Genomic DNA, 20,961 nt, shown 5'->3' with positions numbered 1-20,961 from the left:
AAGTTTGATCCAGATACGAGTATGTGGTGAAGAACAACCCAAATTATATAAACTACAGAAACACAACAAAAAAACTCACTTTAATACTAGTGTACTAGAGGGCGACATGATAACACATCAAGATCACAGAAGCAAACTGATGAATATAAATTATTCCATCATTTTATATTTATTATTTTGAAAGTTAATTAAAAACCAATTGTTGACGTTCTATTAATATTTTATTCCATGTGATTAATATACATACAAAATTAAAATTTGTTATTCTTTTTAACAAATTATTTAATTCAACACTTGCTTCTTAGGTTAGCATAAATTACTATATTTGAGTACCTAGTACCTTAGAAATATGAATAATTTGTCTATAGCACATTTTCAATTGTAATGATTTAATGTGTTATTTTGCAGAACATCTAATCATATTGTAACCTTTTAATAAAAATGTAATATGATTTTTTAAGAATATCCAATCTCTGAGTAGTTAAAGAAAAAATAGAAAAATCTTTGAATAATGCCAAAAATCTTTTTAATATTCTAGTAAACATTTATTAGTGACGTATAAACCGGAATTAACCTGGCTAAATCATTTATTACACTGATCAAAGCTTAAACACCTTTCCATTTTCCAGCCATAATAGCTCCATTTTTTTATGGCTGACAGCTATAAATTTAAAAATAACTTCTCAAAAGTACCATTTAGATGAGAACCTGGAAATGAACACACATGTATCGACTAGATCAAGTGTGTCGGTCAAAAAACTATTTTAAGTAAAATATTAAATAATTATAAACACATTTGCAAACCCCACATAGATCCCTCTGAATCTCTTACAATTGTAACCTATATATTATACATAAAGTTAATTGATTTGCAATTCACTCAAATTGAATGTATCATTTGTATGTGCAGGACCATTAATTCGAGTATAAGCCTTAAGTGTCCATTGTTCACTACTTATTAATTCGTTACCTAATTAGGTACTTAGTGATTAATCGTGCATTGATGCATGCTGCAATTGACGTTATTCAATAAACATTAAACAATATCATTCGTACTGCATTGTGCATATTATAATTCAGCGTGTAATGAACGATAATTTGAACCAATTAGATAAAATAACAACGCAAATTATCAATAAAAATATTAAACCCTGAAAAATTACATCGCACTAATGTCTCCAGTAATTTATTATTATTATTTTTTACCTGTAACCTGTATTATCATTTTCAAAATGGCAGTAAATTGTTTTCAGCGACGGCGCGCGTCGTAAGCAACACAATCATCACGTGTGTTCTCCGACGGTGACGACCGAAAGGCGAAATAATCACCATTCTCTAACGCCGCCTGAGCGAACGGAATCACCGCCGACAACGTTTTCCCAAGCAATAACCCACCAAAGTGCGAAAAATAATTACGAATTCAGAGATTTTCAATTGTCGTGGATTTTGGAAATGCAATTTTTCAGATATTTAGAAATATCAAAATCACAAACGCTCTTGACATTATGTATTCATAACTATAGCTCGTAAGTTATAGGAGCTATAAATATAATCTGTGATAATGTATCTAATATCTATTCACAATACTACAGTCAAATTTGCTTATTACGATCTTCAAGGGACCAGAGAATCTGATCATTATGAACTTCGTTATATCCGGATTATAAAATGTAACAACACATAAGATATAAAACCAACCAAATACATTGCTTGGAATCGTTTTACCCGGAATATCGTTGTAAACGGCATCGTTATAACTTATAAGCGAATTCGACTGTACACCATAGTAATAACTATAAAAAAAATTATACTATCGCATTATTTATATTAGGTATGTGTTGCGGTGATCAGAAAGGTCAATTTTTTAGCAGTTTATGATTAACACTTATCAGTTTATCAGTGTAAATTAAAAATGTCTACGCACGTGGAATGTGAATATCTAGATATTTAATATTTATACAGTCTTACATTTTATTAAATAACAGCATACTACGTTCGAAAAAGAATTCAATCTGGCGACGGCGACCAGTTTTCGTCAGATAAACGTAGTGGTCATTGTCCACTGGTCAGGTAACACCCGTTTTGACGTTGTCACTTGTCACCTCACTGAGTCAACCATTTATTTTGTATCCTTTTGTAGTGCTGTGTAATTGAACCGCACTATTGTGCATAAGTTGTTCTATCTCAACTTAAACAGAAATATAGAATACTATTAAGTTATTTTCGTTATTTCTTACTTATTAGTAAAATGTGTAATTTGTAATGTCATTGTTCATAAATCTAAATTGTTAGTAATTATTCATACATCATCTTCAATCTGTCAGTCTTCATGGTTCACACATATCTACCTATTACATATATTTTGATGAATTTAAATGTTGAAACAAATCATTTTTAATTCAGTGATTCAATGGATTTTAATTAATTAACAATATAACAATTTACGACAATAGTTTAGGGTGTTTATATTTGTGAACAGGTACCTATCTAATTTGTGTATAAGTAGTGACTTATACGTCTCCTTATAAGAACATAGTGGATAAACTCAACTTTATTTAGCTATTTTTTTCTAATATTTTGTTTGGAGAAAACAATTCAGTTATCTAAATTTATGTATAATGGTAAGTTATTAACATTTTTATTTGTTAAATGTAATAATTTAAATTGTAATAAAATTGGCTTAAAAGTATTAGTCTCATGTTTTATAGTGATCAGTCGAATACCCATAAATTAATATTTGTCAATTTATTTAGGGTTCATTAAGGTCCTTGGTTTATATTTCCTCTGGAGGATGTATTTTGTGGGCAGGAACAAATCTTATCACGCAGAATGAAAAATTTTATCAGAAATTTATTATTCCTGCATTCTTTACTTTTGATCCAGAAAAAGCTCATAACCTTTTAATATTTTCTGGAAAATATGGTCTCATACCAAAATCATTTTATAAAGATCCACCGACATTGGTAAGTTAAACATTTTATCATCCAATTCTCATTATTTAAACAAATAATTAGTTATTAACAAATAATAAGTTATGAGTAATGTGTTGGATTTATTATTTTTTTTTTCTAGAAAACAAAATTATGGGATTTGAATTTTACCAACCCAATAGGTCTTGCAGCTGGGTTGGATAAACAAGGCGAAATAACAAAAGCATTAAAAAATGTAGGGTTTGGTTTTGTAGAGGTTGGTTCAATAACACCTCTACCTCAACCAGGCAATGAAAAACCAAGAGTGTTTAGACTTTTAGATAGTCAAGCTATTATTAATAGGTTAAAATTGCACACAGTTTTAGTAAATAATATTAATTTAATGAAATATATTATATTGTATCATTATAGGTATGGATTCAATAGTGATGGTCATAATATTGTATTTGAAAGACTTAAGAATCTTAAGCAACACCAAAACTTTGATGGTATAATTGGTGTTAATTTAGGAAAAAATAAAGAGTCCGAAAATGCAGCTGATGACTACGTGAAAGGTATTGAAAAGTTTGCTCCAGTTGCAGATTATTTTGTTATAAATATATCCAGGTAAAATAACTAATTTTACTTTCAAATCTATTCTTTCTACATATTTTAAATTAATTTTTTTTTTTTTTTTAATGTTTAGCCCTAATACTCCAGGTCTAAGAAATTTGCAAAAGAAAAATGATCTCATAAATCTACTTTCAAAAGTTGTGGAAGCAAGAAATCAGTTAAGTGGAGAACGCAAAATTCCATTATTATTAAAAATTGCTCCCGATCTTACTGATCAAGACAAAAAAGATATCGTTGATGTAATAATTAATAATAAAAAGGTAAAATTATATTTTAGTTCAATGAATATTAAACTCAAAATTTTCTTGAGTACTTTTTGGTTTTAGTGTAAAGTTGATGGATTAATAATTTCAAATACAACTATTAAACGAATTGGCGTTTATGACAATCCCAATGCATTAGAACCTGGTGGTCTTAGTGGGAAACCACTACAAGAAGCATCTACAAAATTAATTTTAGAATTCTATAAATTGACAAATGGTGAATTATAGTAATATAATAACTTGATAGAATTAATTGTACTTAGAAATTAAATTTTATTGTTTAGGTAAAATACCAATTATTGGAGTCGGTGGAGTTTTTAATGGTCAAGATGCATATGACAAAATTAAAGCAGGAGCTTCACTTATACAAATTTATACATCTTTTATATATAATGGCCCACCAGTTATAGTTAATATTAAAAAGGAACTAGATTATCTCCTGAGGTAATAAATATTAAAAACATGCAAATACTAATTTAAGTAAAGCTAAAAAATTGCAACTAATGTGTTACCTTATTGAATCTTGTCATTTTATTCAATAACATTGAATGTAATTTTTAAGCTTTGAATACAGATTCAATTTATTTATCAAACCAATATAATTTTAATTAATTGAATTTAAAATAAATTAACAAATAATCAATTATAAATTAAAAGTCAATATATCATTCATTTTAGTTGTTAAGCTATAAAAATGTGTTGGTAAAAACTAAAAAAAAATTATAATAATCTTTTAATATTGATTAATTAAATACCAACAATTATACATTTATTTACCTTTATAATTATTTTTATTGTTAACACTTACTCTACAATAATAAGTATGCTTAATGTTTTAATTTTATTTGTTTATATTTTATAATTTTAGGAAAGATAAGTACAACTCAATATCCGAAGCAATTGGTGCAGATGCCAGACTGTAAAGTACAATAACTCAAATAACTGTTTATTTTATTTAAAAATTTGGAAATTTTCAATATAATTTTTTTTATTTGCATTAATTATTTTATTATTTTTATATTATAATATAAATAATGTATAAATTATAACAATTTAATATAAGAATTGATAATAATCAAAAGTGATAATATGATCTTTAATTTTTTATTTCCAATCTATGTTTTTTGAATTTTTTATATTATTTTTAATCATTAAAAAGAATTACCTTTGGAGGAGTGCTTCTCAGAAAACCATGTTGAGGCTCGTGAGTTTTACCACAAGATAAATTAAATCTTGTGTTAATTATCTTCTTTACTGTGATCTGTATAAAATGGTATGGTTATATTATACAGTATAATTTGGTCGCCTAACATTTTAATTTGTATTTTCAAAAAAGATTCTATCTTAAAAGGACTATGTCAAAGATTAAAACAAGAATGTAATCAATTGCAGTATTTATTGTGAGTTAATTAGCAAATCAACAAATAAATATTACTAATTAACTAGGTACACGTGTCGTATGCTATCTACAAAAAATTAATACTAGTGTCGTATACTATATTACTATCTACGTGAAAAAAATGTATTCTCACCTTGCTTGTAGTTTTACAGTTGTCAATGCAATTATAATAGGTTTATAAAAATGTATTTTTTATGTCTCTCAAAAAACTTTTGAAAGTATTGGTTAGATTGACTGAACGTCACCATTATTCTTGTAATTGCCTGTCGAGTAGTTTTGTTGCACCACGTGATCTTATATTGTAGTTGACCTTTAGGTGTCTCCATAAACACTCAATTGTTTGAGTTTGAGCACCTGTATGCGGATCTATGAAGTTCTTACTATGATTAACAGTTTGGTGAAGAAAACCGTAATTTTTTAAAGTGCTGTATGCTCTCCACTCATTTGAATGAACTGTTGATCCTGGTTCTATTTCTTGAATTATTATTGGTAATAATGTGTCTCGATCCCTCTTATTGACAATAAAAAAATAATGTAGTTAGCATACGACACCAATAAATCGACCGTAAATAGCATACGATACGTGTACCATTAACTACTTTATCATGGATGTTGTATACTGTGTAGTAGACAGTTAGATTTTTACAATATTTTCTATATCATTGTCTTATACCTATTGTTAATGTTAATAATAATTTATAAGGAAATAATGAAATTTGTTTAAAATAGTATAAATTACATGCCTGCACATTACAATTTAAAAGATATCCACAGCTGCACATGACTACACATAACTTATGCAAAACCAGTTTTCGACCAAATCGATTTTTTTATATGGTTATAATTCAAAAACTAATCACTGTAAATACTTGAAATTTTCACCAAATGTTTATGTTAGTGTTATCTATATACAGTTTAATTTTCAAAAATTTTTGACTTTTTTTGAGTCATTTATAGACCACTGAAATTATCGATTTTTATGAGAATTTTTTTTTTGAAGTGTCGATAAAAAAATGTTGGATGACCAAAAAATTTTGAAAATTTAATACAAGGTTCCCTATGAGTTGTTCTTATTGTAGTTTAAAAAAAAAATAAAAATCGTTAGTCACATGATTTAATTTTCAAAATATTTTGATTTTTTTTGAGGTATTTATAGACAACTGAAATTTTCAATTTTTCTGAAATTTTGTTTTGAAGTGTCGATAAATTTTTTTTGGCCCAATCAAAATACTTGAAAATTTAATACAAAGTTCCTCATAAGTTATTTTTATAGTGATCAAAAAATTTTAAGAATACACAGGCACAATTTTTTTTATTAGCATTTGAAGTTCAAATATTGACAAAAATTCGTCAAAACCATGAATATTTGCAAATTATTTTGTAGGTATAATTCATAATTCAAAAAAATCAATTTCTTTCCATTTGAGCACTGTTCCTAAGTACTAAAAATTAAAAAATCATTTTAATTGGAGATGTCTTGTTGTCCCTATCACTTCAAATCGTGCAGCGTAAATAAAACACGTCTGTGAGCGCTCTCTGGCTGTAGTTCCATAGGCATTAGGCAGTATAAATGCATCACAACAAGGGATTTTTACCAATGAGTGGGGAAATAGTCAATGACCTTTGTAGGAAAACCCAAGTTTGATTCTCATTCACAAATTCACAATTCACAATCAGAACATACGTTATTAGTTATTAGTGTTATTACGTTATTTAGACGTGACCTATCAACATCAACGGTTTCGCAATTGTCAAGCACCTTCACACAACTAGCCAGTCAGAATCAAGAATTATACTTTTGTACTGGACTTGGGATACTTTTCAGTAAGGCAGTTGGACAATATTTTTAGTTTAAACTTTTTTATCTACTTTAAGCTGTCTAAGTCAAACTATTTCATATTCTACGTCAGCGATCGGTTGCCATATTTTCACACTATTCATGCACGCGTTACACGTCTGCTTCAACTTTCAACTACAAAAAATAATTATTAACCGTTTTTCAATTTTAAATGAAAACTCGCATCGTTGCGTATCATTGTCAGGGCCGAAACGTCAAACAATACGTTCCAAAACGACGACAAAATGAGTAATCATTATTGTTTTATAATTGGTCTCCATCTGTCGGCGGCTAGCAATACATATTATATTGTGCATACAGAAAACTCAATAATTCAATATTATTATTGACGACGTACAGTATTATACTTATACGTATTTTTTACTCGTATTTTCCACCACTTCATTATGTTCAAATATGTTCACTACGTATGCAAACCGGCGAAACAGACGGTAGCTGAAACCTTCAGGAGTGGGGCGAACATGCGCGGGTTTCAGCCGGTTTTCGTCCGCCGCCCGGCGCGTTTTTATTTGGAATATAGTGCCTACCATCGAACTACATGGTATCGTTTAAATTGGTTTTACTTAAAAACCTTAAGCCACGTTTTATCTTATCACGTGTCATTCAGTGTTTGTGTAGTTTATGCCCACAGATATATAAAAATACTAGATAGCCGACTGCCATACGTTTTACATACAAAATTATGTCTCCAACAAAATGGCCGATAATCGTTATCTAAGAGGTGACTGCTTATAAATTAAACTGATATGATAAATGATAAGACACTATTTTGGAGGGATATAGTATTTTAAATTTTATAGGAACGAAAACTTCAGAAAATTTTTTTGTCTGAATAGTGTAAGCTCAGAAACTTTTATTGTAAAAAATGTATTTTCTTAAGAATCCCAAACAATTATCAAACATGATAAATCTTAATAAAAATAATAATTAAATATATGCATTGTGTTATTATTTTATAACAATATATACCTACATGCCAAACATTACTCATACACCAACATTATTAATGCACATATTAAGCATGTTTTTTTAAATTTTATAAATATAAATTGTGATTAATGTATAGGAAAGGTAGGTACAGTAATTATTAATATTTTTTAAATATATATCTATTACTATGGTACTAATTAGATTTAAAATATCTGTAGAATACATTTTACCATATGAATGTAATCTCACGCTTAAATATTTCTTTATAAGTAATGCAATTAAAACCATTTTATGGGGTCTATCTAATGTAAAAACATTATTACATTCTAAATATTTAAATATATTTTTGTCCACTGCAAATTTTTTATTAACAAAGCAATGATAAACCATAGTAATAGATATATATTTAAAAAATATTAATAATTACTGTACCTACCTTTCCTATACATTAATCACAATTTATATTTATAAAATTAAAAAAAAACATGCTTAATATGTGCATTAATAATGTTGGTATATGAGTAATGTTTGGCATGTAGGTATATATTGTTATAAAATAATAACACGATGCATATATTTAATTATTATTTTTATTAAAATTTATCATCTTTCATAATTGTTTGGGATTCTTAATAATTATAAATAGCTCACAAATACCATAATATTGTTTTATTCAAATACATACAGTAAAATATTATATTATATTAAAATATAGAAATATAGAATATTTGTGTAAAATATTAAATGGTTCCAAATTTCAGTTCCAAGCAAATACATTTTCCACAATAAAAGTTTCTGAGCTTACACTATTCAGATAAAAAAATTTTCTGAAGTTTTCGTTCCTATAAAATTTAAAATACTATATCCCTCCAAAATAGTGTCTTATCATTTATCATATCAGTTTAATTTATAAACAGTCACCTCTTAGATAACGATTATCGGCCATTTTATTGGAGACATAATTTTGTATGTAAAACGTATGGCAGTCGGCTATCTAATATTTTTATATATCTGTGGATGTGATACAGCGTAATAATAAATAATAATATTATGTTAATAAATTCTGTGGTAGCCGGTAGATTATCCGATAAATTGGTGATCACTATTATCTCGCGAAGACGTGAAACCGGGTGCTTTGAATTTTGAAAATCCCGTGTCTCTAATTCTCTAAACTCTAAACAATGTGACTTTTCGTTTTTTAAAAACATCCCGACTCTGCTCATTAAGAGTTATTCCGAAACATTCACAATTCACTCATTTTTTACATGTTTTTACGATTTAATTCATTAATTTAGGCCTTTCTGCGATCTTATTCTCATCCAAAGCTGTAGTAGACACTGCTTGTAAATTTAAATAATTTTCTATTTATTTCACAGCTCACTGTACCTGGTTAATTTTGTACTTCATTGATTGTTCATATTTCATAATATTCTAAAAAAAAAAAAGGATTATTATGTAGTATTTGTTGTGGTATATACTATGAACAGTTTTAAATGTTATACCATCATTTATCATTGTGAATCTTATAAAAGTTCAATTTCTGAATTATTTAGTGAGGATTGTTCCGGTTAAACTATTATTAAATTTAATGTGTCACATTTAAATTGTTATTTTTATTACTATTGCCGTTTAGAGTAAATTTATTACATGAGTTATTTGATATCTTCATAAATATGTTGAAATTTAATAATTTAATTACCAAATTGAAACCGTGAGTGAAGTATGATTTATCTTTAATTATCTTGTTACATTTACAGAATATTACATTCATAAACTGATTTTAATGGTGTATAGGATTTTAGAAACAGTTAAATAATTTTAATATTTGTAAACCACACATTTTTTCTATCCACAATTGAGTAGGTTCCCAATCTATAAAGTTGTTGATTTATTTTTTAATACCTACTACTAAAATTGTCTTAATCAAACCAAATTAATTTAAAACTAACAATGTCTGTAAAAATGCATTCATTTTATAAAAATAAACTTAATTAACTACAATTTTTAATCACAACTCACAAGAATTGTTCATAATACCGTTGATTGTTGAATAGACTATTCTATAGTCAATTATAATCCTAAAGTATTTATTTAACCAACTGTTTGTCAAAAAAACAAATAATTTGGATATTCTATTCATAGAAATATTGCTGTTATGCTTAAATTGTATTCTAACTTATATAAACTACAATATAAAAGATGTGGAGCTTTATTTCTATTACAATCTTCAAAAATAATCATACTTTTAAAATATTAATACAAACACATTCCTGGGAAAAAACAATTAGATATGTATGGCTCAATGTAATAAATGAGTCATTGTGGTTTTTCTTATAGATAAACTACATAGTTCATAACTTTTACATTTAATAATTAATATTTATTAAGATATAAATAACCGTATCAATTTATAATTGTATATTGTGTTATTGCAGGATAAACAAATTAAACTTTAGAAGAAAAATGAGCACAACAATAAATCCTAAACGTCATGAACACAATATTGTGTGGTTTGATGGTGAAGTATGTATATTAATTATTACAAATGTTAATGTTTATTAGAATTTTTACATATTAAGATCTCTAAGGCACTAAATTTTACAACTGGATGAGATTAAAAAAAAAAGATGTAAATATAGATGTGATTGTTGAAAAAAATTGTCTTTCAAATTTCAATATGGTTAATACTTAATACGTAAATTAATTTTAAAAATATTAGTAGGTGTAAAACGTTAACCTGAACCTATCTGTTGAAATAACTTTTTTTTATTAAATTTATGATCTGATATGCAAACATATTTTAAATTAAATTGTATTTATCAATTTTCAGATGACTGGATTAGACTATAATCGTCATGCCTTGATTGAAGCAGCTATAATTATAACTGATAAAAATTTGAACATTTTAGCAGAAAGTCCAAATATTATTATACATCAATCAGATGAAGTGTTAGAAAACATGGAAGATTGGCCTAAAAAGCAACATGCATTAGTAATTATTTTATTATAATTTTAATATTTTTTTTTTATTCTCTGCATTGCATATTTACATGTATTATTAGTTGTGCTCACATTAAGTTCCTATATTTTGTCCAGTATTTTTTTCTTGATTAATTGTAAGTCTGCAACATAATGGTGGTGGTAAATTGTGTTCAGCTTCATTTTAACACCACCACCGCATCAGTGTGTAAAGCTTTTAATTTAATGATTATTGAACATTTAATTTTTTTTAGATGAGTTCATGTATATACTCATTAACTCCATGGGTATATTTGACTACATTATACCTCTAATTAATTGTCCTTTAATTCTCTGTTGATTAGTTATTTTTATGCACTTTTGTTATTTGTAAGACTGCAACATAATATACTAATTTCCTAAGCTTTTGTCTAGCTTAGAATTAAATAAACATTTCATTTGCCAATAGATAAAATTCCACCTGAGCATTTAGATTTCCTAGAAATCTTCTTTATTGATACTTGATACATATGCTATTATTTTGTACCTATATTAAAGATAAATTTTTCATTTATCTAACATAAATCAGTAGAAATATGAAACATTTATGTAATACCACTATTTTGTATAGCAAGTTCCCTTGATTTTCTAAATTTTAGATTTAAAATTATTCTTGTATGACATAAATTTTAATTTTTTTGATAATTTTTTTTTTTTTTATGTTTTTAGAGTGGCTTGACTGAAAATGTTAGAAAGAGCAATATATCAATTGAACAAGCTGATCAAATATTATACGAGTTTATCAAACCATTTACTCCTAAAGGTGAATTTAAAATTAAACAAGTTGATGAATATTATTCATAATTATTTGAATTTAACCAGGTGAATGCCAGAGTATGAATTATCTATTAAATTTATTATAATTTTAGGTTTTTGTCCGTTAGCTGGCAATTCAATTTATATGGATAGAACTTTTATTAGAAAATATATGCCAAAACTTGAAAGTCATTTAAGTTATAGATTAATAGATGTGTCTACTTTAAAAGAGTTGTTTAAGTATGTATTAAACACAATTTTAATATTATTTTTTACTTGCTAAGCATTTCATGTTATGGTATTTGATAATCTGAAGAATCAGGTTATCAAAAAACTATTACTACAACCAACTCACCTTGAATTAATAGTACATATTAAATCCATAATAAGCATGTTAAAGTAACTAAAAAATTTAGTTGATGTGTGAATTTTTTAATAAATGTATGAATTAACTTTAGACGCTGGAAACCGGAAGTACATAATGCAGCTCCAAAAAAATCATTTCAACATAGAGCTCTTGATGACATTAAAGAAAGTGTCGAAGAACTCAAATATTACAAAAACTGTTTGAAGTTATAATTTATCATCATGAATTAAATAAATAAAATTTGGTGATACAATTTGCACCAAAATAAGCATCATTTACATAAGTAAAAAATTGTTAAATGTATTGAGTATCCACCCCTAATTATAATTATATAAAATTTATTAATTAAATTGAATGATAACCTGATTTTTACTGAAGTGTCATTGATTCCCGTGCAGCGTAAAAAAACCATACATGGTGGAGTGCATATTATAAACAAGTACTGGTATTAAGATATGTTTATCATTGTTTATTCCTGCACAGATGATAACATAAGAATTATTGTTCAATATGTTAATGAATATTATATATACAGTAGAACTTCGATTATCCGAACTAATTGGGACCACACCTAATTCGGAATAAATTTTTAAAACATAATCAAATATTTTATATTACATATTTATTATTATTATTATTTTATGAAAATTACATACATAGAAAAATATGTTTATTATATTTTTTTGAAAAAATTATCAATACGACTATTGAATGTTTTAACGTTCGGATACGTTAATTGTAGTTTGGATAACAATTGTGTCGCTAAGAATTAAATAGGTAATAAAATGAATTAAAATAATTATTTTTATAATGCTTTCAAAAATTTGTAATATACAAAACAATATTATGTAACTAAATTACTTGTATAAGATGTTATTATTCTATATGAAAAATAAATAATGAAAAAAACTACAACATTGTTTTAATACAAACTGTATGGTACATTAATTTTTATAAACATGTTTTAATTTAAACGAATAATCTTGTATAATAGTACAAGAAACTGAACAATTTTTTGTTATTATTTATGTACTATAAGCTAAAGACAATACTGTTAGAAGTAAGCTACCAACAATCACACCATAACCAGTTGAATAAACTTGTTTAATGGTCAAACATTTACCAGCATCCCACACCTAAACAAAACAAGTAGTTTTAAGTTTTTGAAACTAAAATAGGTATAGATTTATTAAAACTCACCAAATGTCTAATGCCATTACACAGGTGATAGAAGAACGGAAAAGCAACTAATCCTTTAGCCGACATGATAGCAGCTGATGGTAGTTCTAAACCATGTACAAATTGCACAAATGTCGGCAAATCCGTGAAAATGAATACTATAGAAAAATACGTAAATTAATACGAAATTATAATTAGAAATAATATCTAACTAATAAGTTAATGAAATATGAATAAGTACTTTATCACAAACAATGTGCTACTTCTTAATTTATAACAAAAGTTTGATAAATAAATTATAAAACTTTATGAAATTGAATCAGTTTATGTAGAGCAATTTTTAAACATTTAATATTGATATTTAATAATTGTGAAAGCAACTAATAGTGGTGCTAATATAGGGCCATATTTAAAATTACTTGGTAAATATTATTAGGTTTTATTTTTTAACAATTAAATATACTTGTCAATAGAGATTGTAGATAGAAGAAAAAAAATATAATAACTTACATGCTCCTAATCCAGCAGTTACACCACTTAATGCGACTCCAGTTCCACGGTGTGTAATAGATAATATTGTTGTTAATTGAGGCTGATAAATTGTCAAGTGAGGAGACATAGGTCTACTAAGGCGCCCATTTTTCTCATCATGAGTCTCTCCTAATTTATATTCAACTTCTTGAGCATTTTTAACTTGCATGGTAATCATACGCTGTCTAAAAAATAATTAAAATTATATTCCAGATTTTCAACTACATTTATAGAGATAAATATTTTCTTTGATATAGCACAATAACCAATAGTTTAATTGAGGGGTGTTGTAGGTACAGTAAGAACGTTTTTCACATTCATATTTATTTAAAATAAGTGTACCATATGATCATGAAGAAGTATTACACTTTGGCTATTCTAGAATATAAATTAATTTTAAGAATAATTTTATTTTATTATTTTTCATAAAAATTATCATAGAAAATTTCTAACTACTCACTAGGTGATAAAAATAACTACAATAGCCAAAATATTTTAACAGTTTTAATTGCTAATAAATAATAACACTTTTTACTTACATTGTTGGCATTTGGAAAGACATTGTTTGTCTAGCTGAGCATAGTCTGTGTACACTGAAATATTTTATAATATTTTTTTAACAATTAATAATAAAAATGTTCAAATTAAATTTTTTAATTAATTTTTTTTTTTAATATTATGTATGTGTTTTTATATTGTTAATTAAAAAGAAATTATGTAATAATAACTGAGTAGTACTATATTAAAAACAATAATATTCATAGAGAAAAATACATGTTTTAGGTTGTTACACTAAAATACAATATTTATAAATTAAAAGTAATTATATTTTTATTGTTATGCAAAATATTTATTTAAGAATAAATACAATATGAAATGGATAGTCTTGATCTTTTATCGACTGTCTAAATATCTGAGAATGTTGCCATGCCAAGTCTCCGGATCCTCCATTTAAACTTGCATTTAATATTACAAAATTAGAGCCATTCATTTGATCAACAATGACTTCTTCGATATTTTTAATAACAGGCAGATTTACAGTATGATTATTTCCGATCAACTTCCATTCAACTTGACCTGTATTAAATAAAGCTGTAGTGTAAATTAATTTGATGTCTTGCACAACTAAACCAGTTGAAGAAAAGTCAAATCGCCATTCTATTGTTGATTTTTCACAGTTTTCTTCTCTACATAAATAAACAGTTTTCCAATCTAATTCTTCTTTGCGGAATATTGAACTATAACTATATACACCACTTTTCCATCCTTCATAAATGCTATTTCCATGAATATATTTATCAAAAGCTGTAGAATATTTGAGTTCAAATCTTTTATTGGCTATTTCAGTTTCAGACGGAGTCCAAACAAATTTCTCAATTTGAATTTCCCCTCGGGCTAATCTCCATGTAAGAGCCCCAGACGTTCTACCACCATAATTTTCGGTATCAGTACATTTGGTTTGAAATAACATTTCAATACACTCCTTCAAACGTCTTTCTGCAATATATTTACGCCTTGATAATGATAAATTATTTTGTCTATGATATGATAAACTTAAAATTGTATTTAACAATTTGTTTTCTGAACAAAGTGTTCTTCTTTCTAAAACACTGCTACTGTTTTCAACATACCGCCAAGTAACATCTTGAACTTCTTCATTAGAATAGGCTATAACATATGATAATTTTTTCCCCCAACCTTTTTCATAAAGTAATGGCTTGTCTAAAGCGGTTTCACACGGGTCACAATGTATCCATCTTTTTTGATTGACCGACCAAACTTCAGTCCATACATGATCAGTCTTATCAATTACTAATCTTGCTTCCCAACCAAGAGCTCTACAGAATAAAGTAAAACAATTGGCCCATTCTCCGCATCTTCCTTGACGAGAAGTCAAAAGTTGTTCACAAATACCATATCTCTTAAAATTTGTGATTGAACTACAGTTATCACATTCATACAATTCTGAATATTTAACATTTTCATCTATTTTTTCACGATTTATTCCTTTAAATTTAGTAGAACTACAGCAAAACTGACAAGTTGGTGTATCAAACCATTTAAAAAATGACTTTTTAAACCATGTCATAAGTTTTAATATCATTTCTTCATGGTATAATGGATCATCATTTTTGTCGAAATTAGAAAATAGCTCAATATCTTCTGGTGATAAATTTTCTAATGCTTTACTTTGCAATATTTTATCTTCAAACTTAAGTACAGCCAATGATGTTGAATTAATTTCTTTTAAGAAATTATTTTCATTTAAATTAAGCCTTTGATGTTCAGGAATTATGTTCATAAGTTGTTGTTTACAGTTATTTAATGTATTTAAGCTTATACTATCTGGCAAAACTAAAGAATTTCCATCATCTATAAACCCAATTTCAAAAAGAAATTCCATTGCACCAGAAAATGGTAAAAGATCATTTTGAATTACATCGCCGTTCAAGTAGAGTCTTCTGAATTTTGGTTGATATGGATGATTTATTATATCATCAAGGAGTTTTAATAAGACACTGACAACTCGAAAACAGATATCAATACTATTGCTTTTTATGTCATTTAAACTTTGTAACATTTTGCAATGTTGAGTAATAATTACAAAAACATTAAACTAAATTTATGATTACACATAAACTAATAATAATATATTACCTTCTTAAATATAGAGCCATTATGTGAGTAAAAATGTACAATGTATTTAATGAATTAAGTACTCGAAAAATTAAATTATATTTGGAATAGTGAATTAGTGAAAACTGATATATTATATATTTGATGATACGAAGGTGAATAATACTGAAATTAAATCAATGAATTATTATTTATTATCCTACAACATAATTCTATATAGGACGAAAATCGGTAGTAAAAAATTGTTGGTAGTGGTAAATAGAGTATTCAATATCAGCTGATTATCGTTATAATCCATTATCAGTATGTTATAGCAGTTTATTCTGATCACAACTGATTAATATTTTACGTTCGGGTTGGTCACACTTATGGTTTAATAAAATATTATAAAATAAATATTAAATATATTTCCGAAGTTCAAATATCTCCAACAAAAAGTCGTTCCACTGAATAGATGAAATAGATTTATGAATTCTTGTGGTTATTCTGTTGACTGTTAATGTAGTTAAGTCACAGCCTCACGGATATCATCTATTATAGATACCTATCTACCTATACTCACTCCTATACTCTATAGGAGTGTGGACTTATACTTACAATCTATACCATTATATAAAATTGTAAAGAGTTTTACTAACCGAGGAAACTACTGAACCGATTTGGCTGAAATTTTCTAATGTTAAACTTGATAGTCTGTTGAATGTCTTAATACCACTTTTATTAATACAATAAATAAAAGAAATTAAGAAAAATGGGAATTTAAAAAAAAAGAAAATGAAATTTTCATAAAATGTTTAAATTGTCAATTACAAAAATTATAGTAGTATTGGACTTATTATACTATTAAAAAATAAATTATTTTAATATAACGATACCAAAATTATATCATGAAACTTTCTTCAGGTGCTTCTTCAATGTTAACAACTATTCTAGCAATGCTGTCTGTTGGTTACAACGTAAAACAATTCTGATGAGCTATTTCTAAATCATAGATATCCTCAGATTATGAAATCATGATACCTATTGGCTATTCTTCTTTTGTCAGGTCCTCTTTTCTTCAATATTTTCTCTTGTAAAATGGAATGAAGTTTAGAATACTTCAAGCTTAAATTGTACCTTGAAATCATCAGTAGATATAAGTTTTTTAATAAATGGGAAATCATTTTGCTATTTCTCATTAAAACAACAAGATATTTTTAGTGGCATAGTCATTACATAAAAAAAAACATGAACTAAAAAAATCATGACACTATAAATACATAGGTACAAAACAGTTGATAGATTACACTATCGACGTATAAATGTATACTGATTACTGAGGTCTGAAGACTGAGACACTATATATAGTCAGTAGGTACTAGGTACTCACTACTCACTACTTCACTACTGGAGTATAAAATAATAAACTATACATTATATTAAATATATATCATTATCTTTTTAGTTTAAATTCTCGAAATTTAAAAATCATAACATGGTTTTTCCCGACTGTAAACGTAATCAGAAGTTAGAGGCAGTACCTAGATTGGCTAAATTTAGAAAGGGTTTTTTTTTGTCATAGTCATACGTTACAAATGTTACGATGTTCATTGAAATTATTGACAAATACCTATAATTATTAATTATAATTAGAGTTAGGATGTTGATGACTTTTGCATTTTTTTTCCTTTTATTTTGTACAATGCTATCCTTGCTAAAAATTTGTTTCATGCTCCCTTGATGCAGAATATTCTAATTTTATTTTGCATTTTTTGCATTTTTAGCTATAAATGCATATTTTTGTTTTTTAACGTCATTTTTTTTAACATTTTAAGTCATTTTTTCATCTTTTAGGGCATTTTTTGTACTTTTTATACAATGTGGGGCATTTTTCACAAATTATAGATTTTAGGACAAATGTTACACAAAATATGTTACGCAAATATTTTTAATATAATTTTTTTTTATTTATATTTTACTTTTTAATTTATTTTTTATATTGAAATTTATTTATAAATTATTTAAATGCTTCTACTATTACACCCATTATTATACCCATATCTCTAATAAAAATTGTTATTTATAAATAAGTTTTTTCACTTACTTAATTAGTATTTTAGATAACTTTTAAGGTCATTTTTTGACGTTTTTAGGGCATTTTTGTGTGTTTTTTAGGTCATCAACATCCTAACTCTAATTATAATAATTAATATTGTGACATGTACTTAATTTTCAAAATATAAATTGATTGTACACCATCCTATGGTATTTAAATATGTAGTTTTGTTTGATAAAACACTCAACACTCATTTTAAGTACAGCAACAGCTGTGTATAATATAACTCTATTGAAGATGAAATTTCGATTTATTGTGAAATTCGTACTACAATTGAGATAAGTTTATTACTGATAATGTGATAAATATGCTATTAAATTAAGTAATGATCGTTGCTTTTGGTAAATACGAAATGTAATATATATGTTATATTTTTTACACATATAAAAGATAGATAAAGGCGCAAGTATAGCGTGTAGTGTGTACACCAAATGTTTTAGTTTAAACTCATAATATTATATTAACAAAACTAAATTAAACTTAAACGTCATTAAAATCGTAGATATTTTGTGAGTTTATTCATCGCGTTAGTGTGTTATACACAATACCACGAAAGCTATATCAGACATCAGTTCGTTAAGTAAAGTCTAGTGAACAATATACTAAATAAAAAATATCTGCGCATATTTACATTATTTTTTTAACCAAGGATTGAAATGGTGTTTAGTATTTACCATTGTTGGTGTTGCATATTCAGCATTTATGTATATCACACGTTGTCTTTATATTAATGAATAATGATAATTATAAATTTATAAATATCATATTACATGATCGGTGGCCGGTGGGGACTGTTCATTGGTCTTTAACAAGTAGACACTTTTAGTACTTATTCATTATGATTTAAAGAGTTAAAAATATAAAACTACAAAATAAATTTATATTATTATTCATATTACTAACATTTTTCAAAGGCTATTACGTCGGATTGGGACGGATCCTCTTGTAAGCTGATTTAGAAAAATTGGTAAACATATAAATAAACTGTTTTCAGAAACCAAATATTTGTTGGTAGACATTATTGTAGTGATGAAAAACCAAAATTAATTTCATAATAACTAATAATTAATAAAATCAATTGTAATGTATTTTAAATCAATAAAAATGTATTTTAATGATAATTGTATGTCTATAATAAATATCATAATTTCAATTATTTATTTTTGGTCACCATTTTTTTGTTTTTTGACCACTATACGCTGGGACATGGATTCCTAAGCCGGCAACGTCCCAGGAAATTCGGGACTATGGTCATCCTATTGTAATGGCATTTTTAGAGTCTAGGATTCTATACCGTAGAGTAGCACAAAGAACACAATTATTATTATTGTCGGCTAAAATTATCTATAATGTCATCCGTATACCTAATGTTGTTGATTCTGGGTCAACATAAAACTTATTTACTTAGTGATACAGACTGACAGAACGCCTCCGCATTCAAAATCGTTTTTCTTATACAATTATGTATTTTTGAATTAAAATTTAACATACTTACTCATCAGTTATCGCAGTGATCCACTTGAAACCTACTTACTACCGTACAACAGTGAACCGAATGGTATTTACTTGCCCACCTTTTTTTAAATATTATTATTCGGTATAATATAGAAAACGATTAGCCATCCTTAGTCACTATACTCACTATATATTGTCCATCGAAAGAATACCCCGCGATTCTCACATCCCACGTGACACTTTACCACCGAGATCGGTTCCACTTAAACACGGTTTTGTAATTTCTTACGAGGATACGCAGAACAGATTTTCGTTAGGACACAGCATGTTTTTACGCCGTTCAGACTAATTTTCGACTGTCGGGTATCGATATCTTATACAATTTTTTCATATAAACATAGATTAGTACTATACTATAGTATATTAGTAGGTATACAAATACAGAATTATATAAAATAGTAATATTTACTCATTGATTAAGTATACTTAAATAAATGACTGACTAATATGGTATTATAGTGACAGGATGTAGTAAATAGTAAACCAATTGTCATTTTGTTAGTTATTGTTAACGGAATTAAAGATTAAGATATCTCAATATGATAATATCTGATAAAATATAAACTGAATTATCTAGCTTTGCCTATGCGCATTGCGAACGAAAATGTAACACTAATAAATCATAACTTAATTAACTTAATTTATGATATTTACAAATGATTCTTAGTAGAAATTAGGATATAATTAAAATACAATTAAAAAAATTTAAGCGGTATTTATTTACGATTTTTTTTAAACCTTAGAAGAGCTTGCATGCATGATATGTTTATTTGAAAATAACTGACTGACTATTTATAGGTACATTTATTAATAATGTTATAAACAATTCAATGGGAAATTCAAGGGGGAAATAAACATTTTTAATTTAAAC

General features: G+C 26.5%; 4 protein-coding genes and 1 long non-coding RNA gene across 8 annotated transcripts; 2 read left to right on the top strand and 3 right to left on the bottom strand.

Moving 5' to 3' along the window:
* Positions 1-1,300: 1,300 nt before the first annotated feature.
* Positions 1,301-4,798, top strand: LOC112603436 (dihydroorotate dehydrogenase (quinone), mitochondrial-like). Of its 3 annotated transcripts, XM_025351987.1 has the most exons (10): positions 1,301-1,526; positions 1,832-2,070; positions 2,480-2,621; positions 2,754-2,963; positions 3,073-3,272; positions 3,342-3,536; positions 3,616-3,802; positions 3,869-4,022; positions 4,090-4,249; positions 4,674-4,798. In XM_025351987.1, exons 3-10 carry the CDS (start codon positions 2,619-2,621, stop codon positions 4,726-4,728), a joined length of 1,164 nt encoding a protein of 387 aa, XP_025207772.1. In that variant the 5' UTR covers positions 1,301-1,526; positions 1,832-2,070; positions 2,480-2,618; the 3' UTR covers positions 4,729-4,798. The 3 variants fall into 3 exon arrangements, with proteins under 3 accessions (XP_025207772.1, XP_025207770.1, XP_025207771.1); XM_025351985.1 differs by having other exon boundaries at positions 1,832-2,621; XM_025351986.1 differs by lacking the exon at positions 1,301-1,526 and having other exon boundaries at positions 1,614-2,621.
* Positions 4,799-6,757: 1,959 nt separating this feature from the next.
* LOC112603465 (oligoribonuclease, mitochondrial) lies at positions 6,758-12,411 on the top strand. Of its 2 annotated transcripts, none has more exons than XM_025352021.1 (6): positions 6,758-7,028; positions 10,428-10,515; positions 10,823-10,984; positions 11,680-11,773; positions 11,880-12,006; positions 12,225-12,411. In XM_025352021.1, exons 2-6 carry the CDS (start codon positions 10,456-10,458, stop codon positions 12,343-12,345), a joined length of 564 nt encoding a protein of 187 aa, XP_025207806.1. In that variant the 5' UTR covers positions 6,758-7,028; positions 10,428-10,455; the 3' UTR covers positions 12,346-12,411. The 2 variants fall into 2 exon arrangements, with proteins under 2 accessions (XP_025207806.1, XP_025207805.1); XM_025352020.1 differs by lacking the exon at positions 6,758-7,028 and adding an exon at positions 8,881-9,703.
* A 680-nt stretch (positions 12,412-13,091) lies between these two features.
* On the bottom strand, positions 13,092-16,661 carry LOC112603463 (succinate dehydrogenase cytochrome b560 subunit, mitochondrial-like). Its single transcript, XM_025352018.1, has 5 exons — positions 16,502-16,661; positions 14,383-14,436; positions 13,823-14,028; positions 13,334-13,470; positions 13,092-13,269 (listed from the first exon to the last, which is right to left on the bottom strand). Exons 1-5 carry the CDS (start codon positions 16,519-16,521, stop codon positions 13,159-13,161), a joined length of 528 nt encoding a protein of 175 aa, XP_025207803.1. The 5' UTR covers positions 16,522-16,661; the 3' UTR covers positions 13,092-13,158.
* On the bottom strand, positions 14,651-16,495 carry LOC112603462 (peptide-N(4)-(N-acetyl-beta-glucosaminyl)asparagine amidase). Its single transcript, XM_025352017.1, has one exon. The coding sequence runs from the start codon at positions 16,422-16,424 to the stop codon at positions 14,694-14,696; it is 1,731 nt and encodes a 576-aa protein (XP_025207802.1). The 5' UTR covers positions 16,425-16,495; the 3' UTR covers positions 14,651-14,693.
* A 669-nt stretch (positions 16,662-17,330) lies between the features above and the next one.
* LOC112603445 lies at positions 17,331-20,412 on the bottom strand. The gene is made up of 3 exons (XR_003115167.1): positions 20,218-20,412; positions 20,071-20,149; positions 17,331-17,596 (listed from the first exon to the last, which is right to left on the bottom strand). It is a non-coding gene; the product is annotated as an uncharacterized LOC112603445 (long non-coding RNA).
* Between the last annotated feature and the right edge of the window lie 549 nt (positions 20,413-20,961).

The sequence above is a fragment of the Melanaphis sacchari genome, unplaced genomic scaffold, assembly GCF_002803265.2.
Source record: "Melanaphis sacchari strain LSU unplaced genomic scaffold, SCAv2.0 Contig108_pilon_pilon, whole genome shotgun sequence".
Classification (NCBI taxonomy): domain Eukaryota; kingdom Metazoa; phylum Arthropoda; class Insecta; order Hemiptera; family Aphididae; genus Melanaphis; species Melanaphis sacchari.
The sequence above is the reverse complement of the archived record's forward strand: the minus strand, read 5'-3'. Positions and strand labels throughout refer to the sequence as shown.

Bases quoted from the DNA above. Each gene is read 5' to 3' on its own strand.
- LOC112603462 (XM_025352017.1), bottom strand. From the start codon at position 16,424: ATGTTACAAAGTTTAAATGACATAAAAAGCAATAGTATTGATATCTGT.
- LOC112603465 (XM_025352020.1), top strand. From the start codon at position 9,666: ATGTTGAAATTTAATAATTTAATTACCAAATTGAAACC. The intron at 9,704-10,427 runs GTGAGTGAAGTA...GTGTTATTGCAG, and splicing joins TTAATTACCAAATTGAAACC to GATAAACAAATTAAACTTTA. The intron at 10,985-11,679 runs GTAATTATTTTA...TTATGTTTTTAG, and splicing joins CTAAAAAGCAACATGCATTA to AGTGGCTTGACTGAAAATGT.
- LOC112603463 (XM_025352018.1), bottom strand. From the start codon at position 16,521: ATGGCTCTATATTTAAGAAG. The intron at 14,437-16,501 runs GTAATATATTAT...AAAATATTTCAG, and splicing joins ATGGCTCTATATTTAAGAAG to TGTACACAGACTATGCTCAG. The intron at 14,029-14,382 runs GTAAGTAAAAAG...ATTATTTTTTAG, and splicing joins TCTTTCCAAATGCCAACAAT to ACAGCGTATGATTACCATGC.
- LOC112603436 (XM_025351987.1), top strand. The intron at 3,273-3,341 runs GTTAAAATTGCA...GTATCATTATAG, and splicing joins AGTCAAGCTATTATTAATAG to GTATGGATTCAATAGTGATG. The intron at 4,250-4,673 runs GTAATAAATATT...TTATAATTTTAG, and splicing joins GAACTAGATTATCTCCTGAG to GAAAGATAAGTACAACTCAA.